The 25,307-nt window shown below is 37.1% G+C and overlaps 1 protein-coding gene across 14 annotated transcripts in view; it reads left to right on the top strand.

Annotated features, from left to right (window-relative positions):
• Positions 1-25,307, top strand: part of KCNT2 (potassium sodium-activated channel subfamily T member 2) — a 440,948-nt gene that overhangs the window by 110,642 nt on the left and 304,999 nt on the right. The window contains exons 1-2 of one of the 14 annotated variants that reach the window (XM_058430742.1): positions 11,837-11,911; positions 12,500-12,578. The exons of the other annotated variants lie outside the window; for them this stretch is intronic. Of the exons in view, the coding sequence (XP_058286725.1) occupies positions 12,544-12,578 (35 nt within the window). The 5' untranslated portion in view covers positions 11,837-11,911; positions 12,500-12,543. Of the gene's footprint in view, positions 1-11,836; positions 11,912-12,499; positions 12,579-25,307 lie in introns of those variants that run through there. 14 annotated transcript variants of the gene reach the window in all.

Below are 25,307 nucleotides of genomic sequence, written 5' to 3' on the forward strand. Positions count from 1 at the left end.
TGGATTTCCTGACCTCAGTCTGCAGCAAGTTATAAAGTTAGGTTATATAATGCAATTCATTTTATGTCTATTTTTTTCAAACGTATTCAACATATTGATTTAAAACATATTTACAGACTTCTTTGGTTTTGTATATTCTATTTATTACTTACGAATTAAGAGATATAATAATTTTGGAATGATAATTAGATATTAGAGGCTTTTTTTAAATCTCAGTACAGTCACCTACTTAACGAATATAAATAGATTTTTATTTATTTATTTATTTTGAGGCGGAGTCTCGCTCTGTCACCCAGGCTGGAGTGCAGTGGCGCGATCTCGGCTCACTGCAAGCTCCGCCTCCTGGGTTCACTCCATTCTCCTGCCTCAGCCTCCAGAGTAGCTGGGACTACAGGCACCCACCACCACGCCCGGCTAATTTTTTGTATTTTTAGTAGAGACAGGGTTTCACCATGTTAGCCAGGATGGTCTCGATCTCCTGACCTTGTGATCCGCCCATCTCGGCCTCCCAAAGTGCTGGGATTACAGGCGTGAGCCACAGCACCAGGCCTAAATAGATACCTTTAATTTCTATTTCATAGCTGAAATAATGAGAAAGAGAGGGGATTAGACATATTTTCAAGGTTACGTACTTGCTGAGAGTTGAGATATAATTTTTATATATAGGTTTGTATGATTCTGTGTAGAACTGAACAACTATTATTCAGCCACATTATGCTGCTTTCACTTTAGCACAGTACTGTGCTCATGTTTATGTATTTAAAGTTTTGTTGTTGTTTCTTGGTTGGTTGGTATTCAATGCTGCTATAGTCTCAAAGACACAAACAGGAAAATTGAATTCATATTTATTTTGCATTGCATAATTGTCAGCTGAGTGATTTTGCTCCATCTAGCTTCCTTTTGAGGAGAATTGGATTGGAACATTGGCAAATAAAGTTTGATATACAGATTAGTTTCTTTTTTCCCCAAACATGGTCCCTGATTTGAAGTTATATTTATAATTTAAGTTTTAACTTTGCAATTTTGGTCAATTTCCTTTGGAATTCTTGGATTTCCGGAACATTTGATGACGCATCAGTATTAAGAGATTATTTTTGACAGTGGTTAGAGAAAGAAGGAAGTGTTCATATATGGAGATTATAAAATATGTAAAAGTGCATATTCTTTTTTCTGGACTTAAAAACTACTAAGAGTGATCCTTTTACTCAACAACAGCATAGAACTATATTCATAATGTAGGTAGTACGGAAAATTGAGCTACCCTTAAAAGTGGAATTCAACTAAGGCAACACATTTTAATTCACTTTATAATTCTTCAAATTTGATCATGCCTTTGTTGGATATACACTAATTTATTTCAATAAATTATTTCAGAGTATATAAGAAATTTATCCAATTTTTTGAACAGAGTTGTTAAAGTAATAACAACTAACAGCATGCCACTGTAACTAATATCATAACTCATTTTAATATAATAGATATAATTTATATATAATACACTTTTACTTAAATGTATTATATTTAATTATTGTTTAGTGGCTAGTAACTAAAAGATTTGCTGAATTACTTTTAGACGTCAGAGAAAATTATTTCATATCTGTTTCCAAAATTTAAAGCAAAATCTAATATTGAGATTATGCCATTGCATTTTATGAGATTGATAAAAGTTGCAATTATTATTTAATGACTTTCAAGATAAGTGAGGGAAATGCCACTTTTTAAGACAAGTAGTTTAATTGAAATAAAAACTAAATACTGTGTACCATTAAATTGAAAACAGCTGGCAACATGTGGGATGATGCTGCCCTAACTTGGAAACATTATCATTGTTAAAAACATTATTTGGGCTTATTTTTAAAATTGTGCATAAAGTGTAATATACTAATATTTGGAAATTTATAGAAATGTTGGCAATCTATACTCAAACATCATAAACTGATTGAAATATACCCATAATCTCACTTAATGTATACATAATAATGATTTAAGAAAGCCTGTGAGGGTACTGTATTCCCAGCAGCGCATGCAATGCAAACACACATGAAGTACTCAAATATTTATTGAATTAGTTAATGTATGGCATCCATCCGTATGCTTTGTTTTCCAAAAGAAAAATATTTTCTTATATTCTTATGTAAATTTCAGTAAAATAGTACTCATTTATTTTTAAAACAGAAAGAACTTAGTTTATCATGAATAATTTCATTAAAATGTATTCATTTTTTATTTTTTATGTTCATTTCTGATTTCTGTCTTCAAGAAGGTATTTAATAACACTTGATTAAACTGCATGAAGTGCCATTGTTTAGACAAAATATAAAACCATAACATAACAAAAAGAGGAGGGTAACGTTATTTTTAAAAAATTCAAAAAAGGATACATTTCATGGAAGTGAATATTTCATTTCTTAAGCTCTAATCTTAGCACATTTCAAAGTTAATTTTCAATTGAGTGGTGCTAGGATAATAAGCAGAAGTTAGAACATTTTAAGAATAATTAGTGTAAGAGAGTCAGATCATCTATGGAAAATTGAGTTATAATTTAGTAAAACGGAATTTCAGTATGACCTGTGTAAGGGAGATGGCTATGCTTTAGTCAGGAGTAGGCTGAAGTGGCTTTCCAGTGCAGCCTGACTCAGCAGTTTTGGAGCGAAGGCACACAACTCCACACGTTATGTAACCATGCTACATGAGGCACATTATATAACCACACCACGTTAGGCACATTAGGTGATCACCCACCTGAGCTCATGCTTGATTCGTAGCCACTATTGTCTGTAAAAAGTATAATTACATTGCTAATGCTGTACATACAGCTTGTGGCTCGCACCCTCGACTTGCGTCCAGGCCAGCTTGCACACACAGAGAGAGTAAAAGCTATGTCAAAACTGTCTATGATTCTTCGAGTGTTTTTCCAGCTACCCACCACTTCACTGACTCCCCTTAGACCTCAGTTAGAACCTAACAATTAATTTCATGAACAGGATCACCAGCTGGGTGAGCCTTCGGTCCATGCTGATTTCAGGTTTACCAGGTTGCCACAACATGGGTTGTGGTGCCTGGTGGCAGCTATATTGCTCCGATGGCCTTCAGTGGGAACCTGGGTGGCAGTAGATGGGTCCCCCATTTGCGTGGAGAAGGCACTGAAGCAGCTGGAAGCACAGAACACCGAGAAGGAATGAGTCTTTGCCGGCAGAGTTGGATGGGCGTTTTTAACTGCACTACGAGAAGTACACACCCAGTCCCTGAGAGATCCAGCAGAGTTGAGGGCCCTTCAGGAGTAGGTGGGGCACATGGAAACCTGGCTACACAGCTCAGGAAAGGAGTTAGAAGCTGCCGTGAATGGGGACCTTCAGGCGCAGGCAGGGCACCTGGAGGCCCAGCTACAGAACTTGGAAAAGGAACTACAGGCTGCTGTGAATGCAGACCTGGGTTCACACCGTAAAGAAGCAGAAGGTGCTCCAATTGCAGGCTCCCCCACCCCCACGAGAGATAAGAATGCCCCAACGAGTGACACGCTCACAGATATGGATACATTTGATTTCGGACTGAGAGAAAATCGATAAGCAGCCCAATGAAGTACTCTTAACTTTGTGGAGACAGTTGTCTCCAGGGCAGCAATTCTAGAAAATGCCCAAGTGGGGGAAGGACATTGCTGCATGACCCAGTCCTGCCTGGCCACTTCAGCTCAAAGGCTATGTGCTGCAACCAGGTAGGGGTGTAAAGCCTTTTCTGTTTGATGAAGGAACTGGCCAAGGTTCCTGGCGTGGGGAGACACCACAACTGGAGGTCACATGTGAGGTTTACAATCCACTGGTCCACCACCAACATACCACGAGTGCTGGCGCTGGTAGACAATAGTGCAGATACATTCTGGGGGTGGATATTTTACATGGCTTGTCAGCTGTGCTGTCTATTATGGACTTGATACACTGCTTAAGAGAACTGGGACCGTACCACTATGTAGTGGACATGACTAATGCATTCTTTTCCAGAGAACCAGGTAACAGTCTGCCTTCATGGGAGAGAGACAATGGACTTTCACAGTGTTGCCACAGGTCTACATGCATAGCCTCACCATATGCTGTGGTCTTGTTGTTGATATTATGTTAGCCACTGATTCTCTTGTAGATTTTGAAGTGGCAATGCTCCCCTTGCCTAGAATTAAGATGATGAGTCTGAGACAACCTTTCTAGCAGCCAAGTGGACTATTCAGCAGGCACAGCACCTATGGATAATTAACCAGGGGTGCCCATTTGAGCTGGATGTGCATGTATCCACAGGTAGTTTTGGCTGAGGCCTACAGCAGTGCATGGAGCGCTTGGGAACACCAGTAGGCTATTGGTCCTAACTATGGAAAGAAGCTGAGCTCTAGAATTCATTGATATAGAGGGAGTTAGTAACTGCATATGCTGCCCTTCAGGCTCATGAGAGTGTGGCAGGATGGGCTACAGTCATCAGGCAATGAATTACTCAATAGCGGCATGGTTGCATTCATGGATAAAAATCCCCTGGACTGGGAAAGCAGCTAGTAACTGCATATGCTGCCCTTCAGGTTAGTGAGAGTGTGACAGGATAGGCTGCAGTTGTCTTATGGATGACTTACCCATTGGCGAGATGGGTGCTTCCATGGGTAACAACCCCCAGACTGGAATGGCATAGACATCCATTTTAGCAAAGTGGGGCACCAACTTAGACCAGTGGAGTATGCTGAGTATAAGCCCCTTAGCAGCAGAGTTGCAAGAGATCTTGGAACCTGTAGTCCTAGTGCAAGATAAGGCCATGAGGCCTGAGGCACCCCTAGACATGGGTCTAGCTGAGGTGCTACTGCTGCCTGGACCACTGTTGCAGTCCCACCTAGTAATGACACCATATTGTTTGAAACTGGATGTGGACAGTGTGGTCAATGGGCTGAACTCAAAGCAATATGAATGGTGATCACCAAGAAAGTGACACCTATGATAATCTGCACTGTTAGCTGGGCAGTTTATCAAGGCTTAACTTTGTGGTTAACTACCTATAAGTTACAAAAGTGACTACTTGGTCACCGGCCCAGGTGGGGCCAGGCCATGTGGCAAGACCTATGGTAAGATGTCTTTCTCCACCAGGTATGGGGCTGAACAGTAGCCTGTTATTGCCTAGCCCAATGCCCGTAAAGATAGGGAAATAGAAACCTGGCTTAATGCATAAAGCAACCTTGGGGTAATGTCACATGGAGTGGTTGCCTGCCATAACCTGGAGTTTTTGCTCCCTATATTACTGCTGTGGCCTCTGGATCCAGGGTTCTGCCCTGTGGGCATGTGTCCCTGCCTAGAGGATGCCCTCGGCTTAGGGGGTGCAGTGTAAGGGAGATGGTTGCACTTTAGTCAGGAGCAGGCCGAGGCGGCTTTCTGACACAGTGTGACTCAGCAGGTTTGGAGTGCAGGCACACAACTCTGCATGGTATGTATCCAACGCCATGTGAGGCACATTAGATGATCACCCATGTGAGCTCATGCTTGGCTCAGAGCCACTATTGTCTGTAAAAGATATAATTACCATGCTGCCACTGTACATACAGCTTGTGGCTTGCACCCACAGATTGCGTACAGGCCAGCTCATGCCCAGAGAGAGAGTAAAAGCTGTGATGAAACTGTCTACGATTCCTCAAGTGTTTTACCAGCTACCCACCACCCTACCAACTCTCCTCAGACCTCATTTAGCACCTAACAACCTGACATTTCATATAGTCATTTTATAACCTTGGTAAAACCAAGGTTATAAAAATGTGCGAAGAAAATAAGCATGATTCTAAAAAATGTTTTAGAGAAACTTTTTAAACAGCCTAAACTAGAATACATTTTACTATGTTTTCTCAAGTATTTGTTAGAGCAATTTTCAATTGTCATTATTAATTGGAATTATCATTAGCAGATCCAGGCATCTTGGCTCTCCAATTTCCAATGTGTTACTGATACTATCTTTAAATGAATATTGCTTATGACAAACACTTTTACAATGTGTAACAGCTGAACAATAGAAATTTAATTCTTTGACATTTTAACGATAAAGCTAAATCAAAGACAAAATGAGATGGTGTTGACCACATGGTGAATACATCATAATGGCCTTACTTGATGAGGGCCATGGCACAGTCTTACATTCCTCCTAGAATGTTGGGCCTCTGATTTTGTGAGAACATCCAGAGTTGTGTAATTTCAGAGCAACTGACCCATACTTAGCAAACTAAAGTATGACTGAGAAACAAACCTTAATGTTAGGGTAGTGACTTTGCTCACATTAAATAATATGCATGAAAAGGGAAATTATAATCAGCATTATACCTTGATAACATGGAGCCAAGTAAGTAAAGAAACAGAAGTGGGTGATTTTAAAGGATAGTTATTATGCAGTCCAGGCTGTGGCTAGTCTCTACTAGGAAAATTATATTAGAAATCTCCTCTAGAATTGAGGATGCTGAGAATTCTTCTGTTTTTGTTTCCTTTCACTGAGATGATTCAGCAGAAAGGTATCCGTGAAGTTGGGTCATTTCCACAAAGTTCCACAAAGTGACCTGCTTTTTCTTGGGTGGATTTTATGATCTATCTAATGTATATCAAAAATATATAAATTCTTTTTCACAGTTTTTGAATTTATTTTATTTCTTGATTTTACCTTTTAATCAAATTTTTAAGAAGCAGGCTTCCTTTTTTTTGTTCTTTTATGATTTTAAAGGCTAAAGATGAATGCCTTCTTTTAATACGTTTGTTCCACTTAATACTAAATTAGTTTACGACAGCTTTCTTGGACTTCGTGTTTCTTCTTATTCTTCATCTGAGAATAATTTCAAGACATAAGCATTTCTGTTTCAGCTCAAATAATTAGTCTCCCCAACTCTAGCAAATACTATGTTAATAATAATTTTGTGGCTTGTATGTATTTATTGCCTGGAGTAAGATTTCAAAATGAGCAAGTTTAAGGTAATGCACCTGGCCCATTGTCTAGTTTCAATGCAAAAACAATTTTCCACAGAGTCTAGTAGGAAATCAGTTTACTCCATGGAACAATACTGCTATTTAAGATTTTCTCTCAAAGCATAAATATACTGAAAATAGTTATTTTTCAAATGCACTCAACATTAAAATATGGATAATCATCAGCTATGGGAACAGTCTTCGAATATGTGGTTTCCGAGGTAGTGCATTAATATATCTTAGGTAAAAAATATTCTTCCTTTTTTTTTCCTCACCAATCTATTACCTTGCAAGTTTTTGTGCACTGAATGCAAGAATACTGGACCCTGATGGCAGGTATCATGCATTATCTTCAAATTGTGAATAAAAGCCAATTTTAAATTAATCAGATTACCTTTGGAGCTGACCATCTACAAGAAGAGAAGCCCCTCAGCCCAGGCTTTATGGTACTAGTGGAGAGGCCCTAGTTACCTATCACCCACTTAACATACCCATTCTTTAGTATCATGGATTTTCCATTCAGAGCACTTATTCCAATGTGTAAGTAAACATTTTTATTTATTTATTTATTTTCTGCTTCTTCTGGCTATGGTAAGATCTCTATGAAAACAAAACCTATTTTCTGTTCCTAGCTTTATATATGATGCCAACCACAATAGAAGACATAAGAATTACTGAGTGAATAAATAAATACTTCTGCACCCAAGCTGAGGATTATTTTTCCACATGGATTATGTAAAGAATTCCTCAATTTCTAACCCAGGAGAAAGCTAGTCAGATTTCCTCAAATCTAACATGGGAGAAAGCTAGTTCATATCTCTTGGGAGACTAAGGACTCCAGATGATTGAAGAACTTGAAGTTTCCAAATGCATTTTGGTTTGTAAGAGTGCTGCCAATTAATGCCAGTACAACTAGTTCGTATTTATAGTTGCTTCTCTGGAATCATCAGATTTGTCTTTTTAAATGATCCTCATCATTATGAGACATATAGACCTCTCCACAGAGAAATAAGAACAAGGATCTCCTTCCGTAATTGTAATTACCCCTTTTGTAAGGGATAATTTTCTTCTTACATATGCAGTCCTAAGAAGGCCAATAATTATTGCATATTGGAAGAGAGCTTCACTACATCAATAGCTTTCTCTTAGTCATTCTGTCAGAATCACTAGGAAGCCTGTGCTTTAAAAGATATTAGTAGGTGCAAGTAATACCTATGTTGAATTATGATATTCTTAATAATCACCTTGCATCACTAAAGTAAAAGTGCAAATTTTATTTCATACATCATTTATATTATCCTTGGTTGCCCACAAAAAGAGTAAAATTAGATTTGGCCAGATAGAGATCTCTGCATGTGCTGATTATTTGAGAATTTTCTTTGCTTTTGAATTGCTACTGCTTTTCTTTAGAAGGGGTAAATTTTGAATGCCCCAAATTTACATGAGTGGAAATTATATTCCCAAGATGATATGGAGAAGTTAGCAGCCTGAGCTCCCTTGTTTCATTGCAGTGCCTTACATTATAGGTTGTATGATTTACGCCTTGGTTTATAAGAAGAGGTTATGAGCTTGAATATTAATCAAAGTATATTAATAAAGTAGAACATTATCAATTAGGCATCCTTTCACATGTGGAAAAGATCACATAGAGAGCAGAAGTCACTTATTTTGGCTCAGCAACAGAGAATCATTAAACATGCTAGAGTTCATTCCTGGTGATACATTATTGGAGATTGCAGTAAAGTCACAATTTTTCTACTCTCTTGTATTTTCATTTTATTTTATTTAATAAATATAATACACATAGGATTAAACTAGGTGTGAAAATTCAAAGCTGGAGTAAGAAACACATAATCTCAAGGATAATATGTAACTTTTCTCTTGTTTATATCGACATTTTTTTCCCTTTCGTGTTAATAAGACTCATGTCCCAAGTGGGAGCTTGGAAATGTTAGAGTTCCAGGATATTAAGGTTAAAAATGAACTTAGCTGTTGATTGCTTCTATTGATGTTAGTTCTGGAAACTCAAAATCAGGTCCAAATAAATTACATGGAAATTGTAAATATCACCTACTTTTTCCCTGTTTTTTGCTTGGCTAATGCTGGTGTTTATGAACTATTCAGAATCAGAATGAATTGTTCCTGGCAGCATGTACTGTTATGCCAAACTGATGCTTTGGAAAGATATCCCATAGACTTAAGTTTTAAATCAGAATATTATTTCTGTTGATCCTCATTTTATTCATTGTGAAATAAATAAATATGAACATGTGATAAGGCATCTCTTTCTTAAGATGGAAAAAGACTGATAAAATAAAGACTTTGTTGCTAAAAAAAACCCCAACACTTTACTATAGTATTGAGCAAAGGAAACTAAACTACAAATTTGTGTGTTTTGGTAGCTATAGATAATGGGAGTAAGAGAGCTGACTCACAGATAAACCTATTTAGCATACCGAGGTACTCCAAATTACCACTTTCTGTAACTTCCACATGCTAGGAAATGCTGCTTCAGTCGTCAGTTCTTCACTTCTACCAGCAGACATTTTAGTGTAATTACATTAAATTGCTGAAATAAAGACATCTCTAATTACTTCATGGAGAGACTCTAGTACAGACTGACTAGAGACTCTGCTGAAATAATCACTGAGCTCTTATTTCAGCAAACTTATCACAAATCTACATTTCTCAGCAATAATATTGTGTATCCTTACTGAAAGTCTGTTTTGGGGTGATTTTTTAAAAATTATTTGTGTTTGTATGATAATAATGGTTATCCTAAGAATACCATAAAGATGTGAGACAAAAATATGGAGAAGCTTTGACCTGTGAGTTCTATATATTAAGTATTTAATATACATTCTTATAATAGAAAGTAGGAGTCATTACCTCCATTTTACCTCGAGGAAGTAGAGTCGCAGAACAGTTAACGTGGTGCATTCCAAGTCCTCTTGCAAGCCAGCCCATAGCTGGATCTAAATGCAAGTCAATGTGGCTACAAAGTTCGTCTTCTTTTATTCCGTGCCATTTTTCTTGATGTTATAATACTCAGGTGGTAACTTGTCCTTTTGGAAGTCTGTGAGGGGATTCTGCTATGAGAATGGCAAGAATATATTTTCACTGATGAGGCCAGAAGACATGGATGGGTCTAGCTCAGTAGAGTTTTAGAAAATGTCTCCAAAGCTGTAGATGGCAAAGCCTACACTTGAAGAAATGGGAAAAGCAACTCCTCACAGACTTAGCAGAATAAAAGTTACGAGAATATTAGAGGACATGGTTCTTCATCTCTGGGCAGTGATAAGTTCAAGAACTTATGTTGTGTAAAATTACTATTTACAGTAAAGCTTTGGCTTCTGATTCATCCTTTTAAGTTTTTATCTGTAACTAACAAATAATCCTGGGAAATTGTCAGGGGCCGAAGTAATAATTAAATAGTAGTTAGGAAAAGGATATGATGTGATTCCCACTATGGCCTATTGTTAAATGAGCTAATGTCATCAGAGAGCAGCTATTTGAGTCTTCATATATAGCATTCAAAAAGTGGTTTTGAAGGGATAAACATTTTGGGAAGTAAAATCATGGTTAAATCTTGTGATAGAGATGTTATTAAGTATAAACGATGTTTCTTATTTTGTTAGCACTTTATTTATATTACATAAGCAGTATGTGATCAGTATAAGAAAATGGAAAATACTGATTAGTGACAATTACTAGAAACTTCAAAAAAACACAACATTATTTCAGCAATGCTAATAACTTAGTGTAAATATTTACCATTTTTTCTATATTTACATGTATATGCTTTACCTAAACAAGATCAAATCACAATGGCTTTCGGTAACCTATTTTTTGTTTGTTTATGTATCGGTTTTCCACTTAATAGTACTTTATGAATAGCCGTCTATCATTATTTGTGATTACAATACTATTTCATACTGTTGATATACCAAAAATATTTAACTAATTGTCTTTTACTGAACAGTTGGTTAAAATATTTAACTAATTGTCTTTTATTGCTTTGATTTTTCAATCAAAACAAGTCTCATGATTAAGACTTCAAAAAATATTTATATTCTACTTTGCAAAATTATCATCATCTAAATTTTAAATCTCCTAACATTTTGTTTGCCTTTTAATGGGATTTGTACATTTTCTATACTGCTACATTTTAATGAATTTATACATATATATATTTTCTTTGTGCATTCTGCCATTCCTTTTATGGCCACAACAAACTTCATATTTATTGTGTTTCTAAATGTATCAGTCATTTTGTAGGATGTGTGTCACAAAATAGTGTCTTCTTGAAATTTGACATTTCATACTCCTTGCTAGTATGAAATATGATTGCTGCATATTTTTCTGAGTCATCAGGCCTGTGTGTTTGGTAGACATGATCTCCATTTCATGGGAGATGGATGTTAAAATTAACATCTGATTTTGTTTACCAGAGAAAAGATCATAGGTTATATTTTCTGAAACAAGTGGTATGTTCTATATTTTGAGCACCGAACATCTTGAGACCAAATAAATGTAAAAGATTTTTAGAAAGAATCCGAGAGGAATATTATGACAATTTATTTGCTATTAATGAATGCACAGTGTTCTGTAAAATAATCATGTTAACCAGTACACTGGTCTTCCTGCATCATCAACATTTCCTTAATAGTCTGCCAAGCAATGCTGAATCAAAGATACCATTAAAGAAATTAGAATCAGCTGCTGAAGCTGAAATGTTTACATCCTATAAAATCCTTAAAAAATAGTGATAAAAACACAAGCCTCCATTTCTTTGATCATGCTACTGGATGAAAGGAGTTTGTGGCTGTAAATAAATTTCTTTCTCTTGAACAAGTATCTGAGCAGAAGATCATAATGTCTCCACAGCTAGTTCCTTGCGGATCCACATTTGTGCCTTTTCCACGACTTCAACCGTCAATATCTGATTCAAGAAAAAGGTACTGTAGGGTAAGCTGTAACATCAAGGGGTCGAAATGATGAAAACAATGTTTGGATGTTTTTGCTGACATGGATAAGGCTATAATTATTTGCTCTTATTTATTCATCCAAAAGAGAGTACTTTTCATAATCTGTAGTTTCAATGAACTTACATTACGTGGTTTAAATATATTTCTTTTAATGATCAAGAAGAGACACACATTTCAGAAAACTCTCTTAAGCATTGGTAATATTCAGTTTTGCATTTATTTTTAAGTTACTTTGGAAAGTTGAGTACATACATTATACACTGACTTTAGCCATTACATTGCTCTCATTTGATATAAAATCTTTTCTCTATCATTGCTATTTAAATTGAAGATATTTTGAATATGTTACAATCAGCATTTTTTCTAAAAAGTTATTCAATCACATTATTTATTTTAAGATTCATATTCAGGAGTTAAATATGTATAGCATAATCATAAGCATGAAAGGTATGGGGCAATCTAATGCACAGTCATATCATGTCTGACTTTGCCCTTGAATGATTAGAATAGCTTTCTCTCAAAATGCCTGCTTCTGTTCCTTTTATCCGTACATTTTAGGCCAGGCTGCCAGCATTGCAGATGGAGTTGTTACAAATACATTGATGTCACCAATCAAGGGAATAATTCTACCTAACGGGTGAGGGAAGTGTTAACCAATTTTTATTACTCACAGTCATAAGCCAGCAAGAAGGAAATCTCTACTCCATTAATAATTCTGTTTTTTTACAATCAACACTTAAAACTAAAAGGCTTCTTTTTAAAATGGACCATGCTAAAGTAAATGGGTACGAACCCATGAGTAAAGATTTATTTCATTTCTTAATAGCCCTTTAGTCAATAACACCTTCTTTGGCTTAGATATTACCGGAAAATAAGAAGTTAGTGCATGCCATTTCTACTTGATTCTAGCTTGAACAATTCTAAGAGAAGCGAGGAAAGGAATCACATAATTTATTTTTTCAGTGGAAATGGCAGCATAGAATTTTCTGGTTTTCAGAGGAAAACATAGAATAATAAAACTAGTGTAACAAAAGACTATTTCTCAATCTGTGTAAATACTTGGGGCTACCCAGGTTTGTAATATCAAGAGTAAAGTATTTGTTCACAATAATTCTACATCTGATTCTAACTTTCTTGAGAATGCTCATATAAAATCAAAATGCTTCATCTTTCTGTGGATTGCCAGTGATCACAGCATGAGTGAACTAAACAAATTAGAAAATGGAAAATGAAACAGGATATTCTGACAGAAAAAACATAAGATTTTAATTTGTGATCTGGAAGCATGTGTAATAGACATGGGTCATTGTTCTATAGCACTGATTGTGGAGATTGTTAGATTGGTGACATAGCTGTCATTCCATTACTGACCATTATTCTGTTTTATCAAAAATGCTTATTAGAGATAGTTAACTGAAAGTAATTTGAGGCTAGAAAGTTGACAATTTAGGATTAAGGAAAAATGGCAGAAGAAATTTGGTACATTAGCAAGAGCCATGATACAAGACCAGACCTATGTTCAATTCCTGCTCTGTCACTGTGTGTGAAAGGGGTGTATCTCTGTTCATAGGAATTATGCTCCTTCTTGTGCACCAGCAAGTTTGCTTCACATTAAATTATTTAAACAAATTGGAACTTTTCAAATGGTAACTTCATATTTTTATTTAAATGAAAGTTTCTGAGTAATTAAGCATATATCCTTCATATGCTAGAAATATATGCAACTTTCAAGAGCACATGCTGATTCACAAGCAGAATAATGGTTTCCTATTAACATTGTTCCCCATGAAAGAAATTCAAGCAGCTTTTAAAGTACTTGAAACTGTAAAGATAATGGCCTCATTTTCAAAAAATTTGTTAGATTATTAATATCATTCATTTTACGTTACCTTGTTTTGCTAATAAAGTGTCATTACTCACACGTGAATGCTTTTGAACATATTTCAGGTAATTTAACCTAACTTCATGCTCGTATGATGCATTTTTATGTCTGTGCTTCAACCTTTGTGTTACTAATACCTTATATTGGACAAACAGAAGACAAATTACTGAAGCTTATTAATAGCTCCCATAAGTTCTATGAGGTCCATCTTTTTACATTAAAATGAATAAAAGAGATAACTTGCCATTTCAAACGCTCTTTTGCTTTTTCTACAAGGAGGTTTGAGATATCCTATAGAACAGTGTGTCCCCAACCTTTTTGGCACCAGTGACTTGTTCCTTGGAAGACAGTTTGCCCACAAACCGGTGGGGGCGTGGTTTTGGCATGAAACTGTTCTGCTTCAGATCATCAGACATTAGTTAGATTCTCACAAGGAGCACACAACATAGATCCCTTACATGCACAGTTCACAATAGAGTTTGCGATCCTGTGAGAAACTAATGTCGCTGCAGGAGGTGGAACTCAGGTGGTAATGCTTGTTCGACTCCTGCTGTGGGCCTAACAGGTCACAGACTGGTACTAGTCTGGGGCACGGGGTTTAGGGACCACTGTTACAGAATGAACACACTGAGGAGTATGCAAAAAAGTGCTAGACACAGTCCCTGACTTTGTGTTGTTAACATTTAAGGAACAGACAAGAACACATTGGCTTATCCAAATAAAACTACATGGTGGCTGGGTGCGGTGGCTCACGCCTGTAATCCCAGCACTTTAGGAGGCTGAGGTGGGCGGATCACGAGGTCAGGAGATCGAGACCATCCTGGCCAACATGGTGAAACCCTATCTCTACTAAAAATACAAAAATTAGCTGGGTGTGGCAGCGCGTGCCTGTAATCCCAGCTACTTGGAAGGCTGAGGCAGGAGAATCGCTTGAACCCTGGAGGCGGAGGTTTTAGTGAGCCGAGATCATGCCACTGCACTCCAGCCTGGCAACAAAGCAAGACTCCATCTTAAAAAAAAAAAAAACAAACAAAAAACCTACATGGTAAGGTTCTAAGACTCAGAGCAGGTAATTATGTATGTAAATTGTATATGTATAATTTATGTATACAATAATGTAACATAACATTTGAATGGACTGTGTATGTGTGCATTTATATTTTATATGATTTATATATTATAATTTATAAAATATAAGCATTGAAATTGTGTGTATGTTTATATATATCATAGCATATATAAATTATACATGAACAATTTTTATATAATTATATGTGTAAAGTTTCACTCACGCTGAGCCTTAAGACCCTACCTTGTACTTTTATTTGGATGATCCAATGCGTTCTTGTCTGTTCCTCGAATGTTAACACAAAGTCAGGGACTGTGTCTAGCACTTTTTTGCGTACCCCTCAGTGTGTTGATTCACACCCACACACACACACACACACACAGAGTCAGTTCTCATTATTTGTGCTATTTATGTTCTACAAAGTTACCATCAACTCTGCATTAGTGAATACTAAACTACTACTTCTAGGTAAGTATAGGAATAGGATCCTATAAACCTTTGGTCACATTTTTTGTCAAGTGTTCAATACATAACCTTGTTTTATGTATATGTCTGTTTAAAGACACCTTTTAAAATGTTTAATTATATCACATAATTAAATATATGCAGTATTTCATTTCATTATAATAAAACACTAGCCAAGAAAGTTTTCACATTTCTTGATTCTGGGCAATATGGCTGTAAACAGTAATGTAAACTTTTTTGGCTTTCAGCCTCATAACAGTACTGCCTACTGTGCTTTTTTTGTTTTAAAATCAGTTACCACCTCATGAATTCACAAATTTATCTACCTTCCCATCTTTTCTATAGCCTCATTATGCACAATAAATGTTAGTTTAGCACTTTCTAGAGCAGGCCCATATACAGATTGGTGATTATCTGGATGAACATTGAACTCACAGACAGCAGCCCTGTAACTCATGACTGAAGAAAGCTCATCTAACACACATATTTCTCTGTAAGGTATATCACAGTCTTCTTGCACTAACTCAACATTACACATAAGAGCTATTAAACAGGGAAATTACGAACAAAAAGCATAAAAATGCAAAATAAAAAAAAAGTGGCACTATTAAGACCATGAAAAGGACACTTGTTTACAGTATGAGAGCTGAAACAAGAAGACAGAGCAGGGCCTGGGTCAACTCTATCTGGGAATTTGCTGTGCAGACAACTGATTTTTTTTTTTTTTTTTGCTTTACATAAATCTACAAATAACTGTGAAAATACTACCATTGTGGTCATTTTCTACCTGTTCGCTCACTTTCTTCGACAATCAAAAACCATTGAATAGCTACCTTTTTTTGTGGTATTAGCTATCCTTGTAAATGACATTGACATCTAATCTGATGCTTGAGCTAGAATCTCAAAGTCAAATTTGACTTGTTCTTTGCAAAGATGTCCAAAATACAACAAATCACCAAATTTCTTCCTTTTCTCTACTTCAACCATAGCGATATAAAATAGATGAGTAATTGAAGATTCTATAATAAAATACTCATTGTATTTATAAAAGTTGAAACCTAGTGATTTATTAAATTAATATTTTTAAGCTAGAAGACAGTTTATGGAACATGAAATTAGATCTAAATTGATTGACTTTCCTATTTGTTGCTAGAAATAGAAGTAAAATGAAAATTTGATAGCTTGGAACTACAATAGGTAGATAACCCAAATATTAAATTTAATAGCACCACTATCAATATTATTTTTTGATAATGATATCTGGGATATAGGAAAATGAAGATTTTGCTTAACACAAAATATATCTTATTATATATGACTTTAGTGTGAACTTCACTGTTTTACATCATATTATGTAATATTTCTTGTATTTACATTTGAAACATGGACATTAAATGATATGGCATGATTTTGATAACCTCACTCATTGTATTTAATGAAATATGGAAAATTATTATGTAATATGGCATTAGTGGTAATTATTTACTTGCCATCCTCTTTAGTGGACATGTTATTTTATACCACTGGACATCCATTCTCTCATTTTTGGTAACAATTCCTGATTCCTCTCTGGAAAACCACTTTTTTCCCCCCCTTATTCTCAGTCCATGGTCCTTAGTACCCTTCTCCACCCCATTCTCATTCAAACTCCTAGTAAGAATGTGTGAACCTGAAATAATCAAAACGATCAGAATCCAGTTCTAAAGAATTTACTCAAGTGTGAAATTTAAGGATGGCTGCCCAGGAAACACAGACTCCAAATGAATGGGGTCAGTGTTCTGAAGTGGAGAACTAGGATTTTTACCTTTATAGGTAGAAACAAAGAAATTTAGTAGGATTACAACATTTTTCATATAAAGCTGGTTTATGAATTACAATTTGATTAGTTGCAGCTTGTTCCTTTTTGGGAATGGTATACTTAACAGTTCATCTTGAGCAACTTGATAATCATAGAGTCTGTGCTATCTGATCTGAGTCAGGTGCAAGAGAAAAAAGAAGGAAGTTAACCTATAATGAGGGTCGACAAATAAGAGGGAAGGGAGCTTATCTCTGGTGTCATTTAATCTTTTACAACATTTTACAAAACCAAGTAGGTAAGGAAAAAGTTAATCTATAATTAGAGAAACAATCACATTTTCTTTAAGACTCAAAATAATTGACAGTTCCAACAGCTTTAATTTGAATTACTTATTTTCACAAATGTTACCAGGCTAAGTCAATTAAGGAACTTTATCCTCTGACCTCAGTTTTTAATTTAAAGGTAGATGCATGGCTCTATCAGATGCTTTGAGACCCAACAGAAGTTTTTCTTGAAATTCTGGTCTAGGCTCTCTTTCTGGACTCAACAAGAATAAATACAATTTCTGGAGCAGTTGCAGACATCTTGCCACCATGAAGGAAAATCTGCTTCTGAATGAACAAAGGGAATTGTAACTGGAGATGGAGAAAAATAAAGTATCGGTGAATAGATGGGCTCCTGTTTCAATCCATGTCTGTAGGCGTCACCAGTCTACACTTTTCATTTTTGAGAGGCTTTAAATTCCTTCTTAATTTAAGCTAGTGTGTCCATAATTGGTTCCTTCCAGTGGGTTCTTGGTCTTGCTGACTTCAAGAATGAAGCCGTGGACCCTCATGGTGAGTGTTACTGTTCTTAAAGATGGTGTGTCCAGAGTTTGTTCCTTCAGATGTTCAGATGTGTCCAGAGTTTCTTCCTTCTGGTGGGTTCGTGGTCTCGCTGACTTCAGGAGTGAAGCCACAGACCTTCGCAGTGTGTGTTATAGCCCTTAAAGGTGGTGCGTCCAGAGTTGTTTGTTCCTCCTGGTGGTTTCGTGGTCTCATTGACTTCAGGAGTGAAGCCGCAGGCCTTCGCAGTGAGTGTCACAGCTCAAAAAGGTAGTGTGGACCCAAAGAGTGAACAGTGGCAAGATTTATTGTGAAGAGCAAAAGAACAAAACTTTCACAGTATGGAAGGGGACCCAAGTGGGTTGCCATGCTGGCTTGGGTGGCCAGCTTTTATTCCTTTATTTGGCCCCACCCACATCCTGCTGATTGGTCCATTTTACAGAGCACTTATTGGTCCATTTTACAGACTGCAGATGGGTCCATTTTACAGAGTGCTGATTGGTGCATTTACAATCCTTTAGCTAGACACAACATGCTGATTGGTGCGTTTACAATCCTCTAGCTAGACAGAAAAGTTCTCTAAGTCCCCACTCGACCCAGGAAGTCCAGCTGGCTTCACCTCTCACTAGTATGAGTAGCTTATTTTTCTCAATTGCAAACTAAGGAGTATGAAGTCATATTAAACCCAATGAATAAAACAGTTCAGGCATCTGAAAATTATTTTAAGAGTTAAAGCATAAAAATATAAGGTTTAATGACTTGATTTCCACAGATTTCACTGACTTATTTGTATTAGAACATCGTTTTGGTAAATGTACATCTGTTCTTCATCAAAAACTGCTGGTACTTCTAGTAGTAATACTTTTCACATATGTATCATCTTCCATCACTTATATCTAGTTTGTATTTGGCCTATAGCTCATTTATGGACACCTAAACTAAATTCATCTCAATCTTTAATTTTTGTTAACATAAAGAAGTTTACAAGCAATCTAGGATACAAAAAGGACAAAATTTGTAAATATGCATGCAGAAAATGAAAGCAGGTTTGGAATGGAGTTGCCCAGTATACTGACTCTGCATAAGCACATTGTTTAAGTATAAGTTACAGAGATTATTATATTCTGTGATGTATTGTTAGACAAAACTACAAGTATTACTGGAATTTAATTAATTATTTATTTATGAATCTATTTATGAATTCCTGACATTCATCTTTATTTTATAATTTAATGTACTTTTTACTAGGTTCAGGGGTACATGTTCACTTTGTTATATAGGTAAACTTGTGTCATAGGGGTTTGTTGTACAGATTATTTTGTCACCCAGGTACTAAGGCTAGTACCCAATAGTTGTTTTTTTCTGATCCTCTCCCTCCTCCCAACCTTCACCTTCAAGTAGGCCCTAGTGTCTATTGTTTCCCTCTTTGTGTCCATGTGTTCTCATCATTTAGCTCCCACTTGTGAGAACATATGGTTTTTGGTATTCTGTTTCTATGTTGGTTTGCTAAGGATGATGCCGTCCAGCTCCATTCATGTTCCTCCAAAGGACGTCATCTCATTCTTTTTTATGGCTGAGTAGTATTCCATGGTGTATATATACCACCATTTTCTTTTTTCAGTCTACCATTGATGGACATTTATGTTGATTCCATGTCTTTGTTATGTGAATATTGCTGCAAAGAATATGTGGGTGCATGTATCTCCATGGTAGAATGATTTATATTCCTTTAGGGTATACATCCAGTAATGGGATTGTTGGGTCAAATGGTAGTACTGTTTTTAGCTCTTTGAGGAATCAACACACTGCTTTCCACAATAGTTAAACTAACTTACACTCCCACCATCAATGTATAAGCATTCTCTTTTCTCCACAACCTCACCAGCATCTGTTATTTTTTGACTTCTTAAAAATAATAGCCATTCTTACTGGTGTGAGATGGTATATCATTGTGGTATTGATTTGCTTTTCTCTAATGATCAGTGATGTTGAGCTATTTTTTATATGATTGATGGTTGCATGTATATCTTCTTTTGAAAAGTTGATGTTTATGTCATTTGCCTACTTTTTAATGGGGTTGTTTTCTTTTTTCTAGTAAATTTATTACGTTACCTATAGATATTAGACTTTTTCAGATGCATAGTTTGCAAATATTTTCTCCCATTCTGTGGAATGTCTGTTTACTCTGTTGATAGTTTATTTTGCTGAGCAGAAGCTCTTAAGTTTAATTAGATCCAATTTGTCAATTTTTGCTTTTGTTGTGATTGCTTTTGGTATCTTTGTCATGAAATCTTTGCCCATTCCTATGTCCTAAATGGTATTACCTAGGTTGTCTTTTAGGGCTTTTATAGTTTTGGGTTTTACATTTAACTCTTTGATCCATCTTGAGTTGATTTTTGCATATGGTGTAAGAAATGTGTCCAGTTTCAATCTTCTGCATATGGCTAGCCAGTTATCCCAGTGCCATTTATTGAATAGGGAGTCCTTTCCCCATTGCATGCTTTTGTCAGCTTTGTCAAAGATCAGATGGTTGTAGGTGTGCACCATTATTTCTGGGTTCTCTACCATGTTTCATTGGTCTATGTGTCTGTTTTCATGCCAGTACCATGCTTTGGGTTGAGACCATGGAGTTTTTTAGATAGAGAATCATGTCATCTACAAACAGGGATAGTTTGACTTACTGTCTTCCTATTTAGATGCCCTTTATTTCTTTCTTGGGCCTGATTGCTCTGGCCAGGACTTTCAATATTATGTTGAATAGGAGTGGTGATAGAGGACATCTTTCTCTTGTGCCAGTTTTCAAGGATAATACTTCCAGCGTTTGCCTATTCAGTATGATATTGGCTGTGAGCTTGTCATGTACAGCTCTTATTATTTTGTGATATGGTTTTTCAATACCTGGTTTTTGAGAGTTTTTAAAATCAAGGGATGTTGAGTTTTAGCAAAAGCCTTTTCTGCATCTATTGAGATGATCATGTGGTTTTTATCTTTAGTTCTGTTTATGTGATGTATGACATTTATTGATTTACATATGTTAAACCAACCTTGAATCCCAGGGATAAAGCCTGCTTGATTGTGGTGGATTAGCTCATTGATGTGCTGCTGGATTTGGTTTGCCAGTATTTTGTTGACAATTTTTGCATACATGTTCATTGAGGATATTGGCCTGAAGTTTTCTTTCTGTTGTTGTTGTGCCTCTGCCAGGTTTTAGTATCATTTCTATGATGCTGGCCTCATAGAGTGAGCTAAGGAGGAATCACTTCTCTTCAATTTTTTGGAATAGTTTCAATAGGAACGCTACTAGATCTTCCTTGTACATCTGGTAGAATTCAGCTGTGAATCTTTCTGGTCGTGGGCTTTTTTTGTGTGTTGGTAGGCTGTTTATTACTGATTTAATTTCAGAGCTCATTTTTGATCTGTTCAGGGAATCAATTTCTTACTGGTTCAGTCTTGGGAGGGTGTATGTGTTCAGAAATTTATCCATCTCATCTAGTTTTCTAGTTTGTGTGCATAGAGGTGTTCATAGTAGTCTCTGATGGTTATTTGTATTTCTGTGGGGACAGTGGTAATATCTCCTTTGCTGTTTCTGATTGCGTTTATTTGGATCTTATCTCTTTTCTATATTAGTCTAGCTACTAGCCTATCTAACTTATTAATTTTTTTTAAAAAATTAACCCCCAGATTCAGTGATTTTTTTATTTGTTTTTCTTGCCTCAATCTCTTTCAGTTCAGCTCTGATTTTGATTACTTCTTGTCTTCTGCTAGCTTTGGGGTTGGTTTGCTTTTGCTGCTCTAGTTTTTCTAGTTGTGATGTTAAGTTGTTAATTTGAGATCTTTCTAACTTTTGATGTTACGTTTAATGCTATAAATTTCCTCTTAACACTGCCTTAGCTGTGGTATGTTGTAGATTTGTTCTCACGAGTTTCAAAAAACTTCTTGATTTCTGCCTTAATTTCATTATTTACTCCAAAGTCATTGAGGAGCAGGTTATTTAATTTCCATGTAATTGCATGGCTTTGAGTGATTTTTTTCTTTATTCTTGATTATTTTAATTTTTATTGTGCTGTGGTCTGAGAGTGTGTTTGGTATGATATTGGTTCTTTCAGATTTGCTGAGGTTTATTTTGTGTTGGATTGTATGGTCAATTTTAAGCTGTGTGCCTTGTGGCAATGAGAAGAATGTATACTCTGTTGTTTTTGGGTAGAGAGTTCTGTAGAGGTCTATCATATCCATATGGTCCAATGTTGAGTTCAGGTCCTGAATGTCCTTGTTAATTTTCTTCCTCGCTGATCTCTCTAAGACTGTCATTGGTGTGTTGATCTCTCCCGCTATTATTTTGTGGAAGTCTAAGTTTCTTTGTGGGTTTCTTTGTAAGTTTAAGAACTTGCTTTATAAACCTGGTTGCTCCTGTGTTGGTTGCGTATGTATTTAGGATAGTTAGGTCGTCTTCTTGAATTGAACCCTTTACCATTATATAATGCCCTTTTTTTCCCATCATTTTTGTTCTTTGTTAGTTTAAAATCTGTTTTATCTGAAATCAGCATTGCAACCTCTGCTTTTTTCTGATTTCTATTTGCTTGATGTATTTTCCTCCATCCCTGTATTTTGATCCTATCAGTGTCATTGCATATGAGATGGGTCACAGCATACCACTGGATCTTGCTTTTTTTTTTTTTTAATCCAGCTTGCCACTTCGTACTTTTTAAATGGTAAGAGATTTAGCCTGTTTCCATTCAGGATTAGTATTGATACATGTGGATTTGATCCTCTCATGTGTTTTTAACCAGTTATTATGCTGGCTTTTTTGTGTGGTTGTTTTATAGTTTCACTGGTCTATGTACTTAGCTTTGTTTTTGTTGGCTGGTAATGGTTTTGGCTTTCCATATTTAGTGCTTTTTTCAATGTCTATTCTAAGGTGGGCTTGATGGTAACAAACTCCCTTAGCATTTGATCTGGAAAGGATCATATTTCTTCTTTTCTGAGAAAGCTTAGTTTCGCTGGATATAAAAATCTTGATTGAAGATTTTTTATTTCTTTAATAATGTTGCATGCAGGCTGCCAATGTCTTCTGGTTAGTAGGGTTTCTGCAGAGAGGTCCATTGTTAGCCTCATGGGGTTTCCTATGTATGTGACCTGCCCTTTCTCTCTAGCTGCCTTTAACATTCTTTCACTTTGACCTTGGAAAATCTGATGATTATGTGTCTTAGGGATAATCTGCTTGTGTTTAATCTTGCAGGGGTTCTCTGTATTTCCTGAATATGACTGTTAGCCTCTGTAGCAAGGTAGGAAACTTTTCATGGACGGTATCCTTAAATATGTTTTCCAAGTTGTTTGCTTTCTCCTGTCCCTTTCAGGGATGCCAGTGACTCATCTTTTTAGCCTCTTTACATAATCCTGTATTTCTTGGAGGTTTTGTTTCTTTGTATTGTTTTTTTTCTTTATTTTTGTCTGAGTGTCTTATTTTGGAGAGACAGTCTTCAAGTTCTGAGATTCTTTTCTCAGCTTGTTCTGCTCTGCTGTTAATACTTGCGATTGCATTGTGAATTTCTTGTAGTGTGTTTTTCAACCTTTTCAGATCAGTTAGGTTCTCTTTTACACTGGCTATTTCATCTGTAAGCTACTTATCATTTTATTGATTCTTAGTTTCCTTGGACTGCACTTTGCTGTTCTCCTGAATCTTGATGATCTTCATTCTTATCCATATTCTGAATTCTATTTCTGTCATTTCAACCAATTCAGGTTGGTTAAGAACCCTTGTCAGAGACTAGTGCAGCTGTTTGGAGGAGAAAAGACACTCTGGCCACTTGAGTTGCTCAAGTTTTTGCATTGGTTCGTTCTCATCTCTGTGCGTGGATATTGCTTTAACTGCTGGGCTCCCTCTGATTAAAGTGGTAAAGTAGGGGCAGCATGGTATTACTGGAGTCATATGTCAGGTGGCCCTGCCCAGTAGGGAGAAAAGAGTACTGGGACCTGCATAGAGTACCATGTGACCACTTTTCTGTGAGGTGGGTGCTCTGTTCTGGGGGTCTGGACCAGCCTCTGGTCGCTGTGGACTCCCCAGAGTGTGGAGACAGCAAGCGTGAAGCCTGTAAGCAAATATGGCAATACCCACTCCCATTGGGAGCTCTGTCCCAGGGAGTTGCAGAGCTGCTACTGGCTCGATAGTCCCAGCTGGGGGGTGGTTGGAGACCCAGGCTGGGAGGACCCACCCAATGAGGAGGTACAAGATCAGGGACCAACATAACAAACAGTCTGGCTACTTTTCCATAAGGGTGCTGTAGTATGCTGGGGGTCTGCTCCAGTCTCTAGTCACCTTGGATTTTTCAGTACCTGAAGGTATCAACAGTGAAGGCAGCAAAACAGCAAAGATGGCGGGCTCCTTCAGATCTCTCTGGGAGCTCTGTCCCTGAAAAGCTCTGTCCCTGTTGCCAGCCCGAACACACTGACAGGGGTGGCTAGGTACCCTGCTTGACAGGTCCCACCCAGTAAGGAGGATAAGATCAGGGACCTACATTAAAAGGCAGTCAGCCTGCTTTTTCACAGAGCAGCTCTGCTGTGTTGGTGGTCTGCTCCAGCCTGCAGTCCCCTCAGACATTCCAAAGCCCAAGGGCAAGAATGGCTAAGGTGGCAAAAGAGCAAAGATAGTAGTACACCCCTCCCTCTGGAGCTCAGTCTCTGGGAGGTTTGGGACTACCGCCAGCTGGAAAGCACCAGCAGGGGTGTTGTAGATCCCGGTGGAGAGATTCCGCCTAGGGAAGAAAAATGGGATCAGGGACTCGTGTGAAAAAGCAGTCTAGCTGCCTCTTTGTAGAGCTGCTGTGCTGTGCTGGGGGACCACCGCAGTCCCTAATTGCCCCTGATTCCCCAGAGCCCTAAGGCAACAATGATTAACGTAATAAAACAGCAAAGATGGTGGCCTGTCCCTCCCTCTGGGAGCTCCATCTCAAGGTGGTGTGACAATGCTACTCATGACTTGCTGGAGTTCCAAGCCAATGGGTCTTATCCTGGAAGGTGCCATGAAAGCAGGGCCTGCAGACCAATGCTGCTCAGCCCCTGGATTTAGCTCCTTTCCCAAGGTATGTACGCAGGTCTGACCTCCCACCTTGCTGGAGTTGCAGCTGCCTTTGCTGGGAAGTCTGGGTATCTAATGCTCCTGGGGCTTTGCATGCCAGACTAAAGGCCCTGGTGTAGGGGTTCACCAGGGGATCTCCTGATCTAAGGGTTGCAAAAATCTGTGAGAGAAGTATGGGTCCCTGGGGTCACTCACTCACTTACTCACCACTTCCCTGGGATGGGGAGGCTACCCTGGCTCTGTGTTGCTCCAGGGT

The sequence above is a fragment of the Hylobates moloch genome, unplaced genomic scaffold (assembly GCF_009828535.3).
Source record: "Hylobates moloch isolate HMO894 unplaced genomic scaffold, HMol_V3 SCAFFOLD_18, whole genome shotgun sequence".
Taxonomy (NCBI): domain Eukaryota; kingdom Metazoa; phylum Chordata; class Mammalia; order Primates; family Hylobatidae; genus Hylobates; species Hylobates moloch.